The 19,563-nt window shown below is 51.3% G+C and overlaps 6 protein-coding genes across 6 annotated transcripts; all 6 read left to right on the forward strand.

The window, feature by feature from the left end:
- Positions 1-190: 190 nt before the first annotated feature.
- Positions 191-4,095, forward strand: SCP_0802370 (hypothetical protein; the record flags this gene model as incomplete). Its single annotated transcript, XM_027760827.1, has 8 exons — positions 191-486; positions 550-1,304; positions 1,369-1,629; positions 1,688-1,949; positions 2,005-2,560; positions 2,616-3,038; positions 3,097-3,364; positions 3,422-4,095. 8 exons carry the CDS (start codon positions 191-193, stop codon positions 4,093-4,095), a joined length of 3,495 nt encoding a protein of 1,164 aa, XP_027616628.1.
- A 255-nt stretch (positions 4,096-4,350) lies between these two features.
- SCP_0802380 (hypothetical protein) lies at positions 4,351-7,840 on the forward strand (the record flags this gene model as incomplete). The annotated part of the gene is made up of 11 exons (XM_027760828.1): positions 4,351-4,408; positions 4,458-4,588; positions 4,638-4,798; positions 4,851-4,933; positions 4,984-5,527; positions 5,583-5,674; positions 5,741-5,985; positions 6,050-6,205; positions 6,266-7,174; positions 7,226-7,298; positions 7,353-7,840. 11 exons carry the CDS (start codon positions 4,351-4,353, stop codon positions 7,838-7,840), a joined length of 2,940 nt encoding a protein of 979 aa, XP_027616629.1.
- Positions 7,841-8,151: 311 nt separating this feature from the next.
- SCP_0802390 (glycosyltransferase family 69 protein) lies at positions 8,152-10,089 on the forward strand (the record flags this gene model as incomplete). Its single annotated transcript, XM_027760829.1, has 4 exons — positions 8,152-8,459; positions 8,509-9,141; positions 9,193-9,945; positions 9,999-10,089. The coding sequence occupies 4 exons, from the start codon at positions 8,152-8,154 to the stop codon at positions 10,087-10,089; spliced, it is 1,785 nt and encodes a 594-aa protein (XP_027616630.1).
- A 788-nt stretch (positions 10,090-10,877) lies between these two features.
- On the forward strand, positions 10,878-12,194 carry SCP_0802400 (Ornithine carbamoyltransferase, mitochondrial; the record flags this gene model as incomplete). Its single annotated transcript, XM_027760830.1, has 5 exons — positions 10,878-11,255; positions 11,314-11,717; positions 11,782-11,935; positions 12,009-12,082; positions 12,146-12,194. The coding sequence occupies 5 exons, from the start codon at positions 10,878-10,880 to the stop codon at positions 12,192-12,194; spliced, it is 1,059 nt and encodes a 352-aa protein (XP_027616631.1).
- A 505-nt stretch (positions 12,195-12,699) lies between these two features.
- Positions 12,700-15,326, forward strand: SCP_0802410 (Glycogen [starch] synthase; the record flags this gene model as incomplete). Its single annotated transcript, XM_027760831.1, has 8 exons — positions 12,700-13,143; positions 13,194-13,673; positions 13,728-13,794; positions 13,856-14,051; positions 14,111-14,450; positions 14,512-14,952; positions 15,013-15,092; positions 15,149-15,326. The coding sequence occupies 8 exons, from the start codon at positions 12,700-12,702 to the stop codon at positions 15,324-15,326; spliced, it is 2,226 nt and encodes a 741-aa protein (XP_027616632.1).
- Positions 15,327-18,492: 3,166 nt separating this feature from the next.
- Positions 18,493-18,783, forward strand: SCP_0802420 (hypothetical protein; the record flags this gene model as incomplete). The annotated part of the gene is made up of 1 exon (XM_027760832.1): positions 18,493-18,783. One exon carries the CDS (start codon positions 18,493-18,495, stop codon positions 18,781-18,783), a length of 291 nt encoding a protein of 96 aa, XP_027616633.1.
- Positions 18,784-19,563: the final 780 nt, after the last annotated feature.

Consider the following 19,563-nt stretch of genomic DNA (forward strand, 5'->3'; position numbering starts at 1 on the left):
GGGAAATCCAGTGAGCGACTCGGAGTCGTCCCTTCCGTCCACCATCAACCACCCGCCCACTCTCCCTGCATCTCACAACCATCGAATATCACTTCTTGAGACTTGTTTTGAACTTTCACGCCCGCATTCATCGCTTTCGGTCGGTATACGCAGGTCCAGTGTATCTCACGGAACAGCATTTGCGATAGCAATGTCGACCGCAGCAAGCTCCACACCTTCTCTCACCCCTTCTCGTGCGCCGACACCCCAAGTGCCAACTCAACCAGACCACTTCTATGGCTCAGAGAATGCCCAGCAGCTGCCACTTTCCCCCGACTCCGATGGCAAGACATGGCTTGATCCAGAGGATGACCCCTCGGCCCAACGCGGTATACCTGTATTCAAACCTACTGTGGAGGAATTCGAGGACTTTGAGGCATACATGGACAGGATTGAGTGTTGGGGCAAGAAGAGTGGGATAGTGAAGGTTATACCCCCGAAGGAGTGGTCAGTCGCGCAGTCTTCCTGCTGGTCATGATAAGCGATGTTCAAGTAATCGTACGGTCGCAGGACGGATGCGTTGCCGCCGTTGAACCCGCAGTTAGCCCGTGTCAAGTTGCAGAACCCGATCGAGCAGCATATGCTCGGTAGCGGTGGGCTCTTCCGCCAGCAGAATCTCGAGAAACCGCGCGTCATGAGTGTGCGCGAGTGGTCAGAGCTGTGCGAAAAAGAGGAGCTGCGCGCGCCGGGCATTGACGACGTAGGACTGCGTGCGCGCGCGACGAACGGCAGCGCGAAGGCGCGAACAAGGAGAGCGCGTAAGAAGGCAGGAAAGTCGGAGACTGCCGAACCAGACGCGGACACGCACATAAAAGAGGAGGAAAATAACTCTCAAGCCCATCTCAGCGACGGTTCTCCACAGCCTTTCGCCTCTTCGAGCTGTGCAGTCGTATCTGCTACCCCTGTCGGCGACCAATACTCAGGACTCTCCGTTGAGCACGTGGAGCCCCATAGCACAGTCAGTGTACTCGATTCTGTTTCAGTCCGGGACACTCCATTTAGGCTGGGTGAGGAAGAGACCGAAGAGAAACCCAATGTCAAGGGCAAACGTGTCGGACAGTCCCGCGACGCTAGAAAGGCCAGTCTTGCTCAGAGGGCTGACAAGGACAAGAAGTTCCTAGAGAAGTTTGATCCTCATTCAGACTGGCTCCCTCCCAACACTACGCCATTTGATTATACGCCGGAGTTTTGCAAGGAGCTCGAGAGACGATACTGGAGGAACTGTGGATTGGGTAGACCTGCTTGGTATGGAGCTGATATGCAAGGTCCGTCAATGTGTGCCAGTTGAGGTTTATCGATTATCATCCTGACCATTCTTTTTCTATATAGGCACCCTATTTACATCTGAAACAAAGAGCTGGAACGTTGCTCACCTTGAATCCGCCTTGTCTCGCCTCCTCCCTGCGTCGTCTCAAGGACTTCCGGGGGTGAATACGCCGTACTTGTATTTCGGCATGTGGCGAGCCACTTTTGCGTGGCATGTCGAAGATATGGACTTGTTCAGCATCAATTATATCCATTTTGGTGCACCAAAGTTCTGGTATGCCGTCCCGCAAGCTAGAGCTACGGCTCTTGAACAAACCCTGAGAGGTAGGAGATATCCATATCAGTACTTTTCAGATCACCTGATCTTCTAACCACTTCGCAGGCTATTTCCCGAAGGACAGTTCTTTGTGCCGACAGTTTCTACGGCACAAGTCCTTCCTTGCTTCCCCAACGCTCCTTTCACAATCTTCATGTCGACCCAATTGCCTCGTACAGCACGCGGGCGAGTTTGTGATTACGTATCCAAACGGTTACCATGCTGGCTTTAATCTCGGCTTCAACTGCGCGGAAAGCGTGAACTTCGCTCTCCAGAGCTGGCTGAAGTTTGGTCAAGACGCTCAAGTATGCAGCTGTGTGTCCTTCAGGTACGGCGTACCTGCTCCAGTATTTACTTTTTTTCTGACTCGCGGGTCCTTACAGTGTGCGCATCGATGTCAAAAAACTTATGCATGACCGTGAGGCGGAGCGGGCCCAGGAGAAGACCAGCCAACCGCAGCTGAAATCTAGTAAATCCGGTCGCATCAAAAACGAGTCGGAGTCGAGCAGGGAACAACCCTCTCGCAAGCGCAAGGTGGAAGGCAGCGACGGCTCCTGCAAGACCAAGAAACAGAAGACGAAGACTACAAAGGGCGGCCCAGCTGAGGCATCCTCATCAAAATTAGCGACCAAGGTCACCTTGAAGCTCGGACCAAAACCCAAGGAGACTGAGGTGTTTCCGTGCTGCTTGTGCGTGTCAATGAACCAGGATAGAGTTCTGCGAGTGCAGGACCCTCCGCTGTGGCGTAAGGAGGGCGAGAGCGTGCCCGGTGCTGACCCTAAGACCGCTGTCTGGATGGCACACGAGGACTGTGCGAACATCGTACCGGAAACGTGGGTTGACGAGGTTGAGATTGGGGAAGTGCGAGACGACGGCACGCGCGGTAAGGAACGAGTCGTCTTCGGCGTAGATGCGATTGTGAAGGATCGTTGGAATCTGGTACGTGCTCATGAGTCAGCTAATTTCATGCGATTCTGAAGATCTCCTATGACAGAAATGTTCTGCTTGCACAAAGACTCGCCATAAGGCTCACGGTGCGCCTGTTCAGTGCACGAAGGGCAAGTGCCCGAAGGCATTCCACGTATCATGTGCACGCGATGGTGCCGCCAGTGGCATCGTATTCAATGTGCTTCGAGAGGTGGAAAAAGAGGTTGTCATAATGGGTGCTCAAGAAATGCCGACTACGCTCAATCCTCCGCAGATGGTAGTGGACGTGCCTGCTATTGCAGATGGACTGACGATGCCACTGGACCAAGCCTCTCTGGTTCCGGAAGCTAACGGACTTGACTTCTCGGGAACTCCGACGATTGGCATGTCAGTGGCGCCTGTGACAGATAGTGCGGAACCCTCAAGTTCCCATGTGTACAAGTTTGTCAAGAAAGTCGAAGTGCAGGTGTTATGCTCACAGCACAACCCGGTCGGTACTGCATTAGTCCATAGTGCCAGCAGCACTGACACAACACTATCGTTCGCAGAAAATTGCACAAGAGAAGAAGGAATTGAAACAGCAGAGGATTCGCGACGATCTTGTCGCGTTGCCACCCATGACACGCATCAAGTTGCGCGTGAGTGCTGGTGTATTCGAGGTGTCACTCCTTCGTGTCATTGAGGAGACGAACTCGGTGGAGGTTTTGTGGGATAGGGGCCTCAAGAGAGAATTCAAGTGGGGCAGCGTAGTTTTCGGCAATACGGAGGGTCTGACCGTTGGTCAGAAACCTACCGAAGCGGCGCCTGAGCCCGTTCGTGAGTTGACTTTTTAGAAGCTGTAGGTTCTGACTGAGATGTCCCCGGCCTTGTCAGAGCTTGCCGCACAGCTTCCGACCCTTCAACCTCGAGCTGCATTCCCCAGGTTCTCGACGGCTACTCCTCCTGTCGACGCCCGAAATCAGGCCGTATCTCCTCTGTCGATACCGCTCCAACCCACCCTCTCGTTGTCAGTACCTTCTCCGGGACCATCAACGGCAACTGCGCCGGTCTACACTCCTCCATCTGCGCCGTATCCACCGCGACCGAACACCTATCAGTACTCGTCAGCTGCCTGGAAGTATAATTTCCCACCGCCGAATGCCACTCCTTCGTACGCCACATCGGGGCCGTCGACACAGAGCTACCAGTACGCATCGACTGCATACCAGAGTGCAGGAACGTACCGGGGGCACAGTGGATATAACTATACTCCAAACCAGTACCAATCTCGTGGACTGCAGTGGCAGCGACCATACACGGGTCCCAAGCCGAATGCGTACGGAGAGACCTTGACTTCTACTCTTACTGCACAGGCTGTGCCATATGCGCCTCCTGCACAGGCCGTGCCCTATTACCCTCCAGGACAGACGATAAATGATAAGGCTCCTGTCGGTTCGCAACCTCAGTGGGCTTCGACCTTGGCAATGTCCATCTCCAACCCTCCTCCTGCAGCTCCTCCTTCGTCTCAACTTCCACCTGCGACTGTTACTCCAGACGCGCCGTCGTAAGCTGGCGGCCACATAAATTCTGCTCCATTATTTTTCTCTCTCTCCGTAACCTTAAATGTAACTGTTTACACGTAAATCCAGTACCCTAGCTCCCAAATGAATGCACTCAACCTTAATTATGATAGTTGGAGAGTTTCCTGTATAAGTATTTAAATATTGTTATAAATATTGTTGGTGCGACGCGCGTTGAATGAAAGCACGTGTACGCGTTTGTCTCTTGACCACCGTGCATCTAACTGTCGGCAGCGTTCCGCAATGTGGGTCCTCTCCGGCCCTTTCGACGGCGAGGACGCTGATAACCTAAGTAAAATCAGTGAGCACACCTTAATCTGTATTGAGCATGCTTATTGAATGTCTTTCAGACCTTAAACTCCTCAAGACCGGCAAGGAGTATATCGTGGGCAGGAAAGATCAGCCGCTGCTCATTCGAAACAAAAAGGTCTCACATCGCCACGCGATTTTCATCGTGAAAGAGTGTACTGAAGATGATGTGGTGCGTGATCTTTCCTCAGCAACTCCGGACGAGGTTTACCAGAAGGTAGATGAACTCCGCCTTTAAGCCCGAGCTGATCTTAGAAGTGTTCGGAAAGCCACGCCACATCCAACGGCCTGGTCGCAAAGAGCCTCTCACCGTCAACCCGGGCCAAAGAGCAGTGTTGAAGCATGATGATTCTGTACTGATGGTCACGGGCGTGGAAGTGAAGTCAGTGGCGTTAGCTTCCTCATCATTCGTCGCTGAAAGCTGTTTTCATCAGGATACTATGGGAGAATGTCTGCTGCTATTCTCCAGCACCACGAGCCAGGCTACCCTTCTCCCTGCAATCCTGCGCCAGCCTAGGTGCGAGAATTACTTGTCTTCGCGTTGTCACTAGCCAACAATTTGTCCAGGCGTTAGTATGGTTGTGACACCTCGGGCGGAGGTCACGCACCACCTTACTCCTACGTACACTCTATCTCCACTAATTGCGATATCTCTCATATCCGCCGCACAATTTGTGAAGCCAGAATGGCTCACAGACTTGTTGTCTCTCGGGGAATCCATTAATGGAGCACCCTCAATGCTTGAACAGAAGTTCGTCCTTCCACCGGTGACCAAATATCACCCTGCGTTTTCACCTATGCTACCTGTGGCACTGAGGAGCTTTCATGTATGGCAACCGGATGAAGCACGCGTGGGCATGTTTCGTAACTATCGGTTCATTTTTGTGGGTGAAAAGGGAAGAGAGGCACAGGAGATGATGCGGGAACTGGTAAAAAGTGGTGAAGGGGAGTATGAATGCTGCTCTGTAGATGGAGGCAGACGAGGTCTCCATCAAGTACTCGCCAAAGGTAAAGGCAAGAAGAGGGCTCTGACTCTCGTCGCCGATGAGGATAGCATCGTCGCCGCTGTGGGGGATGATCGTTGGCAGGAATTAGAGGAGGAGGCTACGAGGTACGCCTTCGCTTTGGACCGTGACCTCATGCACTCACTTCTCTCGTGCTTTCAGCTTTGATTTGACGTTTATACCACATGAGAAGATTCTGGAGGCTGTAGTTCGTGCGGATGCGTCGTTCTTAGTGGCAAGTTCTAAACAACAAGGTGATCGCACCGTTGTCCTTGCATTGCACACTTGCTCTGACACATCACTTTTAATTATCTTTGAAGCCTCGTCACCTCTTCCAGATGCTATTCCAAACACCATTCAGGACGAGCCCACTTTTCCACCTCACCTGCCTAGGTCTGAACCACAGTCAGCACCTGCACCAGCGCCCGAGACTGGCCCTCCAAGAAGGAGGCTTCCACGGCGAGCGACGTCTCGCGCGTCATCTCGCGCTCCTTCGCCTCCCTCGGCTGCATCGGACGCCGCTGAGGGGCAGACGCAAGCGATGGAACCGCCGAAACCACGCAGAGTGTGTCGTCACGTCTCATACATCTTGCACTGTATCTGCGTTACTAATTTGTCTGGCCGTGCAGACCCTAGTTCGCCGAGCGGGACGGTCTAGGGCACCCACTATTATTGGAATCGATGACCCGTCTATGATTCTCGACGGAGATTCTGTGGCTGGAGGTCCAAGTGCAGGGCCTGAGGAACCTGCACCCGTTGAGCCTGAGGGACCGTCACGCACTACTGTGAGTCTTTAATCATCCTGGTTCCCAAGTTCATTATGTCAGTTAGTGACGAAGAAGCAGGCAGCAACACCCGGTCGCTCCTCTCGACTCAAGCGCCGCGTAGGGGCAACTCAGATGCCCCCATCTTTACTCGGCCTATCGGAGGATGTCGCAATCCCGGGCGCAGGCGAACCCCCTCTCAAAAAATTCAAAGCGTTGTTTGAGGAGAGCGACCCCGACCGGATCGCTCAATCACAGCTACTGGGATCTACCGGCGAACCGCTCGATAGCCAGTACCCATACGAGAAACAGAGTTTAACGCAAAGTGAGAGCGGCATGACGCAGTTACCTGGGCGGACTCGGTTTGGGGGAGAACTGCTGATGGCTGTGGCGGAAGAGGAGGAAGAAGATACCACCACTGCTGATGTCCGATCACAGATGTTTGGAAAGTTGACCCGGGGCGCAAAGAGGAAGAACCAGGCGGAGGATGGCGTTGTGCAGATGGACGAGCCTGAACCGAAACATAAGAGGCGTGCTATCGAAAACGTCAACGCCGTCGAGGCTACCACTTCTCAGCGTGGCACACAGAAGCCTCCAAGTACTGTCGCGAAGCCGCCGTCCAAGCCGGCAACGCAGGCGCAGAAGATTCAGAAGACCCATGGTCGAGCAGGTGCTGCTCCTGGAAAGCCAGATACCGACCAGGCGTTCCTCAAAGCTGTCGCTTCCACGAAACGAGGAAAGAAAATCGAGGACTTTTTCGATCGGGAGTTCAATAACCTTAAGATCTCGAAGCCTGACTTGGAACACGACCAGCAGCAGAAGGAGTGGGATGTACTTGACGATTTCGGCGACGATCACAATCTGCGAGGCAACTTCATGCTCATCATGGAAATGGATGTACCGGAGCACAGAGAAGGACGACAACCGCTCAGACGTGGGCGAGAAAGGATGGATTGGGAGGGCAGACCCGACTTCAAGAAGTTTATGAAGGTAAGTGTAATGATTTGCGTGTGAACGGATTTCTCATCGTTCACTCTGCAGAAAGTTGTCATTGGTGAAGGAAGGCCTCTGATCGAGTTGTTGGTGGACAACAAAGATTACGGAATGGAATCTCGTGAGTCGAACGAATTCTAAAACTGTTGCTGCGATGATTCAATCACATCTCCAGAGCACTTAGAAGACGGATCACAGATGTTCTCGCAATCCCGGTCGCGATCTGCTGAGCAGCCGGAGGGACGATCATCGAAACGCAGCCAACGAAGTGGGAAGTTTGTTATGCAGACTCAAGGAAAGGGCAAGAGCAAGGCGACGGCTCCTGCTGTGTCCGACGTGGATTCTGGAGACGAAGAGATCCCGCAGCCTCGGACTCGGAAGAAAACGCAGACGCAGACGCAGACTCAGAGCAAGAAGCAGCCTTTGTTCATAGAGTCTGACGAGGAACAAAGCCAAGGCCAAGCGGTGAACGATGATGTTTTCGACAAGGGATTCGACGATGACGACGAAGAATTGACTCTGCGGTCTAGCGGCAGTAGGACACAGACCACGAGCAAGAAACCCTCTGCTCAAGCTAGAGGCCCTAGGAAACAGACTATCGCCCTGGATGTGGATTCAGATGACGGTGCGACGTTCAAGGGATTTGGCGCGAGGAGGCGCTAGGCGGTGTAAATACTTACTTATCCACACCTTTGCGAATCATTTCCCGGTAGGGTACCACCTCGTTACATCATTGATTATCATGCTTTTCGTCGCGACGCTAGATCACAGAGTTTGGTGATGCTCGCAGTTTGAGAGAAAAGCCGCTTGAAGGTTGTTCGACGGGAGATCTAGAGACAGATCTGGGGAGTTACTGTTTCGGGAAAACATGTAATTTGGCTGCCGCCAACGCCAGCGGAAGTGAGCAGCCCACCCTATCTGTTCTCCTTTTCCTCCTCGCTGCAGGTCGTCTCGGCGAGCGCAGGACGGTTTCCATGGCTTTCGTCCTCCGTCGTCGCACCTTCATCCGCTTGCTTCTCTTCATCGCAGTACTATTACTAGTCCGTCTGTTCGTCGTGTCCCCTTCTCCTGCTTCTTCTGTCGCGTCGTTCTACAACTCGGATTCACAAGAGATACGTAAACAGAACGTTCTCGACCTGGTTACACGCTCGGATAAAGTCCTTGATGTCAAAAAGCACAAATTCTTGCAGGCCCGGATAGGGAGAGACGAGAGGGACGACCTATTCGCCGGTATTATCAGGGATGGCGTGCAAGACCACTGGGAAAGATTCCAGAAGCCATAGTGAGTCATGTACCTTTCTCATTGTTGGTATTATGTTCACACTTCAAAGCATACTTGGCCACGACACGTCCCACATCGATGAGCAAGCTGTATTCTCCTCTATCGAGCAGTTGCTGACTCTGAACGGCTGGGTTGCCGCTCTTTGTCCAACGCTCACGCGACCGTTTGGCCAAAACAAGTACGAAGATGCATACGACGATCTCGCCAGGCAGGACCGTTTCTATTACATCGGCATGGTCATTCATTCCGCGGACCATTTCCTCGTCGACCAGTTGGCTGTCATTGTACAGTTGGCGAAGCGGCTAGGGACGTCCAATATTTTTGTGTCCATGCTTGACTACGACTCGTCGGACTCGACTGCAACGCTCACAGATCTGTGCGAAGCAGTCCTGACGCTACTCGGGATACCCTTTCGTATTCGCACTGTGCCTGGAATGACTGAGGACCCTATCGCGGCTTACTACCCCTTAGAGGAAGCGTACGCCAGAAACCTGGTCCTAGAGCCACTGCATGAGCTTTACGAAAGGCGCAAAATTAAGTTTCATCGTGTCATCTGGCTGAAGGGATTTACATGCCCGAATGACATACTTGAGACTATGAGGTTGAGCGTTGCTAATGAGGCCGCCATGGTGTGCGGTATGGATTGGGCGGAGCACAACGGGTTCTTCATTTTCTCTGATCGGTATGCCAATATTTTCAATTCTGCTGGGTTATCCCTCTGACCACTTCGCAGCTGGCGAACGCGAGACATTAATGGAGACCAATTCCGTCAATCCAAGTCGTCCTCAATCTCAACTTCCCCTCTTACTTCCGTTCCTCCACGAGACGCTGTCGGCGCTCAACGGTACACCCAACATTTGCCCTTCCAAGTCTTTTGCTGCGAATCGGGCACGCATGTGGTTGATCCTGCTCAGTCGTACTATACCGGTATTGCCTACAGGGCTGGTACGGACTTCCACAACGCAAGCACGTCTGCTGACCCCCCAGTCAGAGGCCCAGAAGCGAGGTGTTTGGATAGCACGCAGGCATGGTTCTGTCGGGACCTCTGGGTGTCCAAGGCGAGGGAGGGCATCCGTTCTATCGAACCCGAGTTCGAGGCTGATGAGAAGCCGACTACTCGTGCGGAGAAGCGGGCTGCCGTTGTGCCTGATCCGGACGAAGAGCTGGCTCCCCGCCAGCCCGCCAAGGAAGACCTCGATGCGAACGCGGGATCCGATTACGATGCTTCAGACCTTCCGCTCGCGGATCCTCCCCCCGCTGAGTCGCCTGAGTCTGGGCGCCTCACCATTCCTAACGCGGACTTCCTCGCAGCACGCGTTCTCGTCAATCCACGTTGCGTGACTACATACGCGGGCGTATCCCATACTCAATTAGCTTTGGATCTGTTTGGTCCTCCAGATAGGGAGGATGCAGAGGACCCGAAGGGGAATGATATCATAGACGAGTGGGAGGGTGCGCCAGACACATTTGTATGTCAGGAACAACAGTGAGTCGTCATCTTGACTTTATATCGTATCACTGGCACTGACGTGTAGACAGGCGCACAGGCGGACGACGAGCGCCGAAAACTCAGCGACGGCTAAGCTTCTCGATACATGCAGAACTAGAGGAGTCGTTAGCATCATCATGATTTACCTTACTATCGTGTCGCTTGATATTTCTACGCAAGCCTCTGACTCCGCACACTTTGCATCTGGGACTTTTGGGACAGTAAATTATTGTTTGGTCCATGCCCGCTTCGACTATACTGTAGCCTTCTCGTATTTTCTGTGCTTGTTCCGATCTCATTCTGGCGTCATACCAACTCAACTTCTCTTCGTGGATCAGGCGATTCAGCTGGCGCTGCTCTCTGAACCAGACACTACATGAAGGGGAGAATGGTACCATGCTCTCCAGACACCAGAAGCAGACCAAGTTTTAACGGGAGACTTTACACAGGACGTACACTTAAGGGATTATCAGGTGGTGCATATCAAAATCATGGGGTACCGGTGTTAAGTGGCAGGGTAAAGCTCCACTCCAATCGTCATGACGAGGACGCACAGTACGGGTAGTGCTTCGATTGCAGCAGCTACTGACGGCGGCCTACCGGCGAATGTGCTGCGAGCGATTGTGTGGACGTCTATTGACATATGCAAGTACTCTGATATTGACTCGCATCCTGCCGCATAGGATTTGCATCACTCTCACTCAGCCGCAGTCCAGAGGATATAGTAGTACTAGAGGCTGGAAACAAGCCAGGCTAGGTTATTATCATCCTGTGGGTGGGCACCATCAGTTGAGCGCTACGACTTCCTTTTCCAGAGAAGTTACAGAGCCACGTGCCCAATAACTGTGTATTACCATGAGATCATTTTACTTGCCCGAGTCACTGTCAAGCAGGTTGTTTTCCCCCACGCAGGACCCTCCCTTTTCAAAATGCCGCTGGTACCCCATTTGATGACCCTCGCGGATCTGTCCCCGGCACAGATTCACCATGTTTTGGCACATGCACATCATCTAAAGAAGGTGTCCCTGCCGTGGCTGGCTCCCCATGATCCACGCAGGGCAACGAAGCTCCCCGCACCCCCGCAATCTCTCAAGAACAAGACCATCGCGCTGTTATTCTCAAAGCGCAGCACGCGCACACGATTATCTGCGGAGACTGCCGCGGTGCTACTCGGTGGACGCGCTCTTTTCCTCGGAAGCGAGGATATTCAGCTCGGGGTCAACGAGAGCTCGCGCGACTCGGCGCGCGTCATTGGCGGGATGTGCCAGGGCATCTTTGCCCGCGTTGGCGCACATGAAGAGATCGAGGTTCGCACTATTCGCGCTGCTCGTTGCTAATCGCTGTTCACTGATGGTATTAGCGCAGGAAATTGCGAAGTATTCACCGGTTCCGGTGCTGAACGCGCTCTCATCGCTCTGGCACCCGACCCAGATCCTTGCAGACATTCTTACACTTCAAGAGAACACACATCTTTTTAATCCCGCGTCGTCATCCTCTGAAATTCGATCAACGTCGGAGCAACTTCTACCCCTACCCCCGCTCACTATTGCGTATGTCGGCGACTCCGCTAATGTCCTGCATGACATGCTTGTCACGTACCCGCGGCTAGGCCATAAACTGCGCGTCGCGACGCCCGAGCACGCGCGGTATAGGGCGCCTAACGCGGTCTGGGACCGCGTCGTCGAACTGGGTTGCGATAAGGGTATTTCGTGGAGCACGGATCCACGGGAGGCAGTGAAAGGAGCTAACGTCGTGGTGACCGACACCTGGTGAGCTTTTTCTGAGGTTGCAGTGATGTTTACACAGACTGCAATACTAACGCGTGGAATACAGGATTTCCATGGGCCAGGAGGCTGAAAAGGAGCAGCGTCTGAAGGACTTCCAAGGCTACCAAATTACTGAGGAATTATGTCGAGAAGGACGCGCGGATCCTAACTGGAAGTTCCTGCATTGTCTTCCTCGGAAAACGCATGAAGTAAATGATGAGGTATGTCGGTGTGGGTCAAGGCGCCACATTTTTCATTGAATGCGTTCTCATACTTTTCACTCCCACTTTGCAGGTCTTCTATGGCCCGCGTTCGCTTGTGTTCGAAGAAGCGGACAACCGCAAGTGGACAATCATGGCGCTGTTTGAGTAAGCGTCTTCATTCAATTTTCTGACCGTAACATGGCGCTCATTGCCCTCTTATCTGCACAGTTTGTTATTCGGACAGTGGAACCTCGGAGCCACCGCTAAAGGTGGTTAACGTTGAGGGTGAGACTATGTGGGAGTCGTGGCGTTGCGCCAACACGCTGGCAGTCTCGCAGTCGTTGAAAAGTATATATAGAAGCTGGTAGATCTAATGTTGCATAATACGCCACGGATCCCCGCACGGAAAATTTGAAGATGGGAAACTCTGATGTCATGCGTACAGTGTCGAGTCGCAGATCGTAGCTCATTTGTGCAGAACGCGTAGATATTCCCTTTGGGAGGGTGCAGATGAGTAGTCCTATGACCGGAGGGTCACAGTGGATGACGTCAGGATGGTTGATTTGTACAAGGGCTGGTTACATCCTCCCAAAGCCTGCTTCAACCTGGCTTTTACAACTTCTTACTCGCCCTGCTTATCCTCCTAGCTAGGGTGACCTCTTCCTCACCCCGTTAAAATACCCACGAGAGCGTCCTAGACCCTGCCCTCACTCCTCCACGCGCCTCTCCCTCTGTTGGCGCCTCCCAGTTTTTTTCGCCAGCCGCTCACGGTCTTCTAAGCCATGTCTGAGCTCAAACGCGACGTCAGAAACCATCTCTTGTTCGAATGCGCATGGGAGGTGGCCAACAAGGTCGGCGGCATCTACACCGTTATCAAGACCAAGGTCCCTGTCACCGTCTCCGAGTATGGCGACAGATACTGTCTCATAGGGCCCCTCAGTTACAAGACCGCACCTATGGAAGTTGAAGCTTCCGAACCCACAGATCCTCATCTCGCAGCCACTCTTGAAAACATGCGCAACGCCGGGGTCAAGGCACTCTACGGTCGCTGGCTTATCGAAGGGGCCCCTCACGTTTTGCTCTTCGACACAGGTAGCCAGTATTCGCGCCTTGATGAGTGGAAGGGCGATCTGTGGAATCTCGCGGGCATTCCTACCCCACCGAATGACCATGAAACAAACGAGACCATCATTTTCGGATACATCGTCGCGTGGTTTTTGGGAGAGGTGCGTCGCGTCTATTTTTCCTCGTCGTCAGTCATGCATATATTCTCCAGTATGTTTCTCGACAACTGGAGACCGCAGTTGTTGCACATTTTCACGAGTGGCAGGCCGGTCTCGCAATTCCCCTCTGCCGGAAACGTCACATCGACATCACCACCGTATTCACAACGCACGCTACCCTTCTCGGGCGATACCTATGCGCCGGCAGTGTTGACTTCTACAACAATCTTCAGTATTTCGACGTTGACCACGAAGCAGGAAAGCGCGGCATCTACCATCGCTACTGTATTGAGCGTTCTGCTGCCCATTGCGCCGATGTCTTCACGACAGTTTCCCACATCACAGCCTATGAATCAGAACACTTACTCAAGCGCAAGCCCGATGGAGTCCTTCCCAATGGTCTGAACGTCATCAAGTTCCAGGCAATGCATGAATTCCAGAACTTGCATGCTACGGCGAAAGCGAAGATTAACGAGTTCGTCCGGGGTCACTTCTATGGCCACTACGACTTTGATTTGGATAACACACTCTATGTACGATCCTTCCGTTCTCCTGGCGCGCGTATGATCAATGTCTGTTCGTTGTAGATGTTCACTGCTGGAAGATATGAATACCGCAATAAGGGAGTGGATATGTTCATCGAGTCTCTGGCGCGTGCGTTCTCTCCCTCACTCCAATACGCACATCATGTTTATATAACGCCACGATTTCATAGGTCTTAACTATCGGCTGAAGAAGTCTAATTCCAAGATGACTGTTATAGCGTTCATAATCATGCCTGCTGCAACACATTCTTACACTATCGACGCGCTCAAGGGCCAGGCAGTCACCAAGCAACTACGAGATACTGTCACAGAAATCCAGAACCGCATAGGCGCGAGGTTGTTCGAACATGCAATTCGCTCCAACGGGTGTGTATCATTGTCATACATTCACCACGTGTTTCTCATTTTCTTTTTTGTGTACACAGCGAGCACGGTACACTCCCGACGCCCGACCAGCTATTGTCTGAAGAAGATAAGGTGCTGCTAAAACGCCGGATTTTTGCCCTGAAGCGTAATGCGTTGCCACCCGTCACGACGCACAACATGGCTGATGACGCTAACGACCCGATCTTGAACCAAATTCGCCGCGTCCACCTCTTCAACTCATCAGCCGATCGCGTCAAGATCATCTTCCATCCGGATTTCCTCAACTCCAACAATCCGATTCTCGGTCTCGATTATGAGGAGTTCGTCCGTGGGTGCCATCTAGGAGTCTTTCCCAGTTATTACGAACCTTGGGGATACACGCCGGCGGAGTGTACAGTGGTACGTCACATCTTTGTGCGATCGAGTACTTTTGATATCGAATTTTAGTGTTCACGACAAGATGGGAATTCCATCTGTCACCACTAACCTTTCTGGCTTCGGTTGCTTCATCCAGGACCTTATAGAGCGACCGCAAGATGAGGGCTGCTACATCGTCGACCGTCGCTCTCAGTCGGTGGAAGATTCCGTGAATCAGCTTACCGACCACATGTTCAGCTTCTGCTCGAAGACGCGGCGGCAGCGCATCAACCAGCGGAACCGCGTTGAACGCTTGAGCCCTCTGCTTGACTGGAAGAACTTGGGTATCGAATACTCTAAGGCGAGGCAGCTGGCGCTCAGGAGGGCGTACCCGGATGCCTTCTACGGTGCGGGCGGCGAAGCGGAAGAGGAGGAGTTCGATTTCGGGATGGAGAGAATGGCCCCGAACTCGGTACCTGCTAGCCCTCGGTTCAGGATGACGGGCATCGCGACGCCCGGAGACATCGGCACACTCACAGAAGAGGTGCGTCTGGCGTGTCGTTGCATTCGGGCGTGATCTTTTCTGACATGGATATAATTGCAGATGCAAGCACTAGGAACGAGCGACTACCGCGGATATCACTGGCCTGGTGCGACCGAGGATGAAGACGAGGGATACCCATTGTATGTTCGTCACTCGTCCCCATTTTCATTCGCTGATCGACCTCGCGGTGTTGTAGCCCCCTTGTAATGAAGGTCCGTTCTCGTGCAAGTTCTGTGATGTCGGGCGCCAGTACGCCCGGCGGCGGCAAGTCGAACAGTCTAAGCGACAGCGATTTGCGGAAGGCGGATGCGGCTCTCAGCCATGTTGGAGAAATTCAGGTCAACGGGATTAACGGGATTAACGGAAAACACTGACAGTATCCAGCTTGCAGGAGGAAGGTGACTATCACGTGCAATATATCTGCTGTGTTACCTTGTATTATGTATCAAATACAGGAACATGTGTTCTTACTCGAGAAGCGCTTGCTTGGCAGCTCGCACTTACCTCGCGGGAAATAAGCGGTGGTCGAGGCGTGCGGTATTAGAGTGACGAATGTTAGTTTGTCAATTTTTTTTTCTATTTTTTTGTGGGTTTTCTCGGTCATTACAGGAGAGAGCACATAAAGTAAAAGAGACGTATATGATTGGAGATGTGAGATTCAGTCATGGAGGTAGCTAAAGGAAGAAACATAGTTTTTGTCTTTTTCTTAGCTGCTAAAATGTCATCAGGTAGATTCATTCCATGTCATTTTGAGGATGAAGTTACTTTCTCTTCATATCCTGGTGGCAGTGACACAGTAATCTGTGCAACATTGGTGAAGGAGTCGACAGCATGATCAGACACCCAGGTTCATTGGTGAGTGAGATTGAAGGCCATTTTAACCAGGGCACCTTTCAATGTTGTTTCACAATCATTGGAATGTATGGGATGTGTGGTGTGGAGATTAAAGGCTGGAAGCAGTATTCCACGCATGTTGCACGTTGCATCTCCTCAGTGGCCCAGTCTGATCATGAACATAATGTCCATAAGATATACCCACTTCATCCTCGACTACTATTATCACAGCATGACATGTCAGGTGCCTCAGCCACAGCCAAAGTCTGTCACGGTGGCGCAAGATTGACAAATTTGGAGCACTGGAGGCTCAAAATCTTCGTGCCTCCCTCAAAATAAAATTATCAGCTTCGGTAACGAATTCTTAAAAATCATCTTCTACAAAGTTATGAAAGCAGATTTTTGATGTACATTCTGTGCGTGGAGCATTTAGCCATGCAGAGGGTTTCGCCAAGTGTGACAAAATGATCACGTGATAGTAGTCGAGGATGAAGTGGGTATATCTTATGTGCATGCTGAATTCTGCATAGAGTTCTTGGGGAATACTGTACCATTTCGATCTATTCAACATGTCATGGGTCACATGCCCTTTTGTTGTGTCGAAATTTGGCAGCTGTCATGGGTCACAGGTAGTACTGTCGGAAGGTCTTTGCATATTACTGCCCCAAAGGGCACCCAAAATGGGAAAAATTACCTAAAAAGGGTCTAAAATGTCCAAAATTTCGGCCGGTCATGAATGTCCGGCTGAGTCGTCTACCTGTCAAATTGGTACCATATTGTCACATGTCACACCAGGTGTCGAATAGATCAAAATGATACAGTAATGTAGATGAGATATGATAAGAATAGTGGTGAGATGTGCCTGACTGAGTTTCTTGTGATTTGTGATTTGCATCTTTGGAATCTGTGTCCATAGTGGAAGATGGTGCAAAGGCATTATCAGCATAGGGTGTGATTGTGAAAGGTGTAGTGTTGCTGTCAGTAATTAGTGGAGGAGAGGGTTTTACTGCATGTTCATCTTCATTGTTGTTATCAATATATGAATGAGTTCTTAATACATCGTGGGGGGGGGCAAAATACCTCAAACCAATTGTGTTCAGTACACTATCTTTAATGACAGGATATGTGATGAGTTCTTGCCAATCCACTCTGCCAGCGGAAGCTTCTACTAGGGGTTTGTGTGCTGTTGACAATGGATGATGACAATCATGGACCAACTCTGTTCAGTCTAGTGCAGAGCAAGGGTATGGATAACCCTCAAGGGTCAAGGGTAAGGGTATCGGAGGGTAAGGGTAGGGGTATGGGTTTTTAAACCCTTGTACCCTTGGAGGGTATCACTACCTATAGTATATATGATGTAGATAGTAACTACAGGGTGAATATAGAGTATGTACAGTCTGAGTACAACTTGAATCATGTTTACAGAAGCTTTAAAGATAAAAGAAGAGGGGTACAAACCTCAGACTTAATATATATAATGTCATTTTCTCAAATAAGAGCAAAGATTGAGGGGTATACCCTTAGGATTTGGTACCCTTACCCCTGGTCAAGGGTATGTACCCTTGGAGGGTAAGGGTAGGGGTATGCCTCAAAGTACCCAGGGGTATACCCCTGCTCTGCACTAGTTCAGTCTAGGGGTAACAACTGCTTGTGCAACAACATCGGCGGAGGTGCAACCTGACCGAGGTTTGCATCAGCGCGTATCTTTTTGCAGCGTGCACTTTGTGTACACTTCAAAAGAAGGGGCATCTCCCACACTCTCATTGAATGCAAACTCCATGGATCAATACAGTGCAAAAGAATGAAGGTTCGACTGACTGGGGAGGGAGGGCCTCCTCTGATTCACCACGATGTCATCAATTTAACAGGATCCCGAAAGACAACCTTGAGGAATGATACCGTGCTGTCGACGATCGACATGCCAGCCGTAATCAACCAGTCTGTTAAGCAAGGGCCAAGGATAGGTCTTGCGTGCTGTCATCAACAACAATGTGCAGCGAGGACTCTAATACAACGGATGGACTCTGAGATGAGAGGAACTGCAATCGGTATGATGTTGTGACAATCCAACTTCTCATGGATGTATGATAACGACCGACCGAGTACTGCAGCCGGCAAATCTCTGCATCCTTGCATCATGCCTGTATAAATCTTACCATCTTGCCATGTCTTGCATGTAATCATGAACTCATTCATCCATGCAGTTCCCGAAACACCCGCCCGATAGGCTCGCAACCTTGCCCAGGTGCCGCAATGCAGCGCGAAATTGACCGCATCTCTCGAGCACCTTGTTTGAATGCCAAGTTGGATGAGAAGACAATGAGAGGAAAAACAGGCGACTTCGCATGGGGGGGGGAAGGAACAATACACTGGAAGATGAGGCAGATTCTGAGTCTAGCGCTGAGTGCAAGAAGTGTGTCCTGAGTACCAGGTTTTTGAATGCGAAGTGTTCATCATATCACACATTGCCAATCTGTGGATCCTAATGATGAGAGATGCAGAGGAGTAAGGGGGACCTTGATGTACATCCTGCGTCAATGAGTCAAATGTTCACTGATATAACTGGGCATGCAGGAGGATGCCTGCCAACACATGATGTGTTGAAGCCCAAGTGTGGAGAGGTTTTCTGGTGGAATCACCATGTTCTTTTTTGGCCCCTCCCTATTTCCCGCCCGATATCCTACATCTGCAAGTCTCACATCCACCATGTCCGTGCTTCCTATTCCTCCTCAGCCCTCCAAGTTAGCCTGTACCAGCCTCCTGGACGAGCTTTCCCCCGGCAGCGTCTCATGCCAACACCTTGCAATGGACGCTACTGAGCCACAGAGCTCGATGCTCCTTGAGTGCTTTATGCGTACATTTCTTCGTACGTTCTTCTTCGAGGACTTCCCTTTGCAGACTCGGGCACTGGCCTCGCTCCATGACACACACGATGGTGCTATGCTGCAGGAGTGGGTGCTCCTGTTCCTTGAGACGATGGTCATGGGCCACGCATAGGACATCATCGGCATGGAGGGCAGCATGTTTAGTTCAGTCGTGGAAGACATGCTGTGGTGGATGTATCACGGGTGTGAGATTGTTCAGAGAGGGTGAGGTGTTTCTGATGTAACTGAATGAATTGATATTCTTGACAGCCTGCATGACAGCCTATATGTGCCCATGGAATGTAACTTCATCATCTATTTTGTGAACCCTTGCCAGTCAACAACTGAGTCCAACTTCCGACAAGATTATACAATCTTAACTTCTCAAATTGGTGAGGAGGGACATGTCCCACTATGTCGACCTGTCAGTAGCTGCCTCGTGAATTTGTACAACTCAGGCATAGGGCCATAGTAGTAGTGTGGGAACACGTCATTATTCGTCACATCGTGAAAGCCATTGGCGTGAAGCATTTCACAGAAGGCATGAACTCTCCTCATTCATCTACAGTCTGTGTATGCAAGGTCAGGAGAGGATCCTTCAATGTAGTTGGAGAGCATACTTTCCTGCCGTGAGTCGCTCCTTTTCCTCTGTGTACATGACAGCTGAGTTGCAGTTCTTGACCTCTAGAAAGAGCAACGTAAATGCCAAACAAATTCGTCAGTGTCAGGCCTAGCAATGTTGGAGAAATGCACGTATCAGCTCCCATGATACAGCAGCCAAAGAAGACTATGCATGCATCAGTAAAGAATAAAAGAATACATGAGATTATAAAGGAACATACTCCATAGTGCAGCGGAGGTGCCGATCTCAGTTATGAGAGTGTTGAATGTGAGCACAGAAATAATTGTGCCC

The sequence above is a fragment of the Sparassis crispa genome, assembly GCF_003851025.1.
Source record: "Sparassis crispa DNA, contig_000007F, whole genome shotgun sequence".
NCBI lineage: Eukaryota > Fungi > Basidiomycota > Agaricomycetes > Polyporales > Sparassidaceae > Sparassis > Sparassis crispa.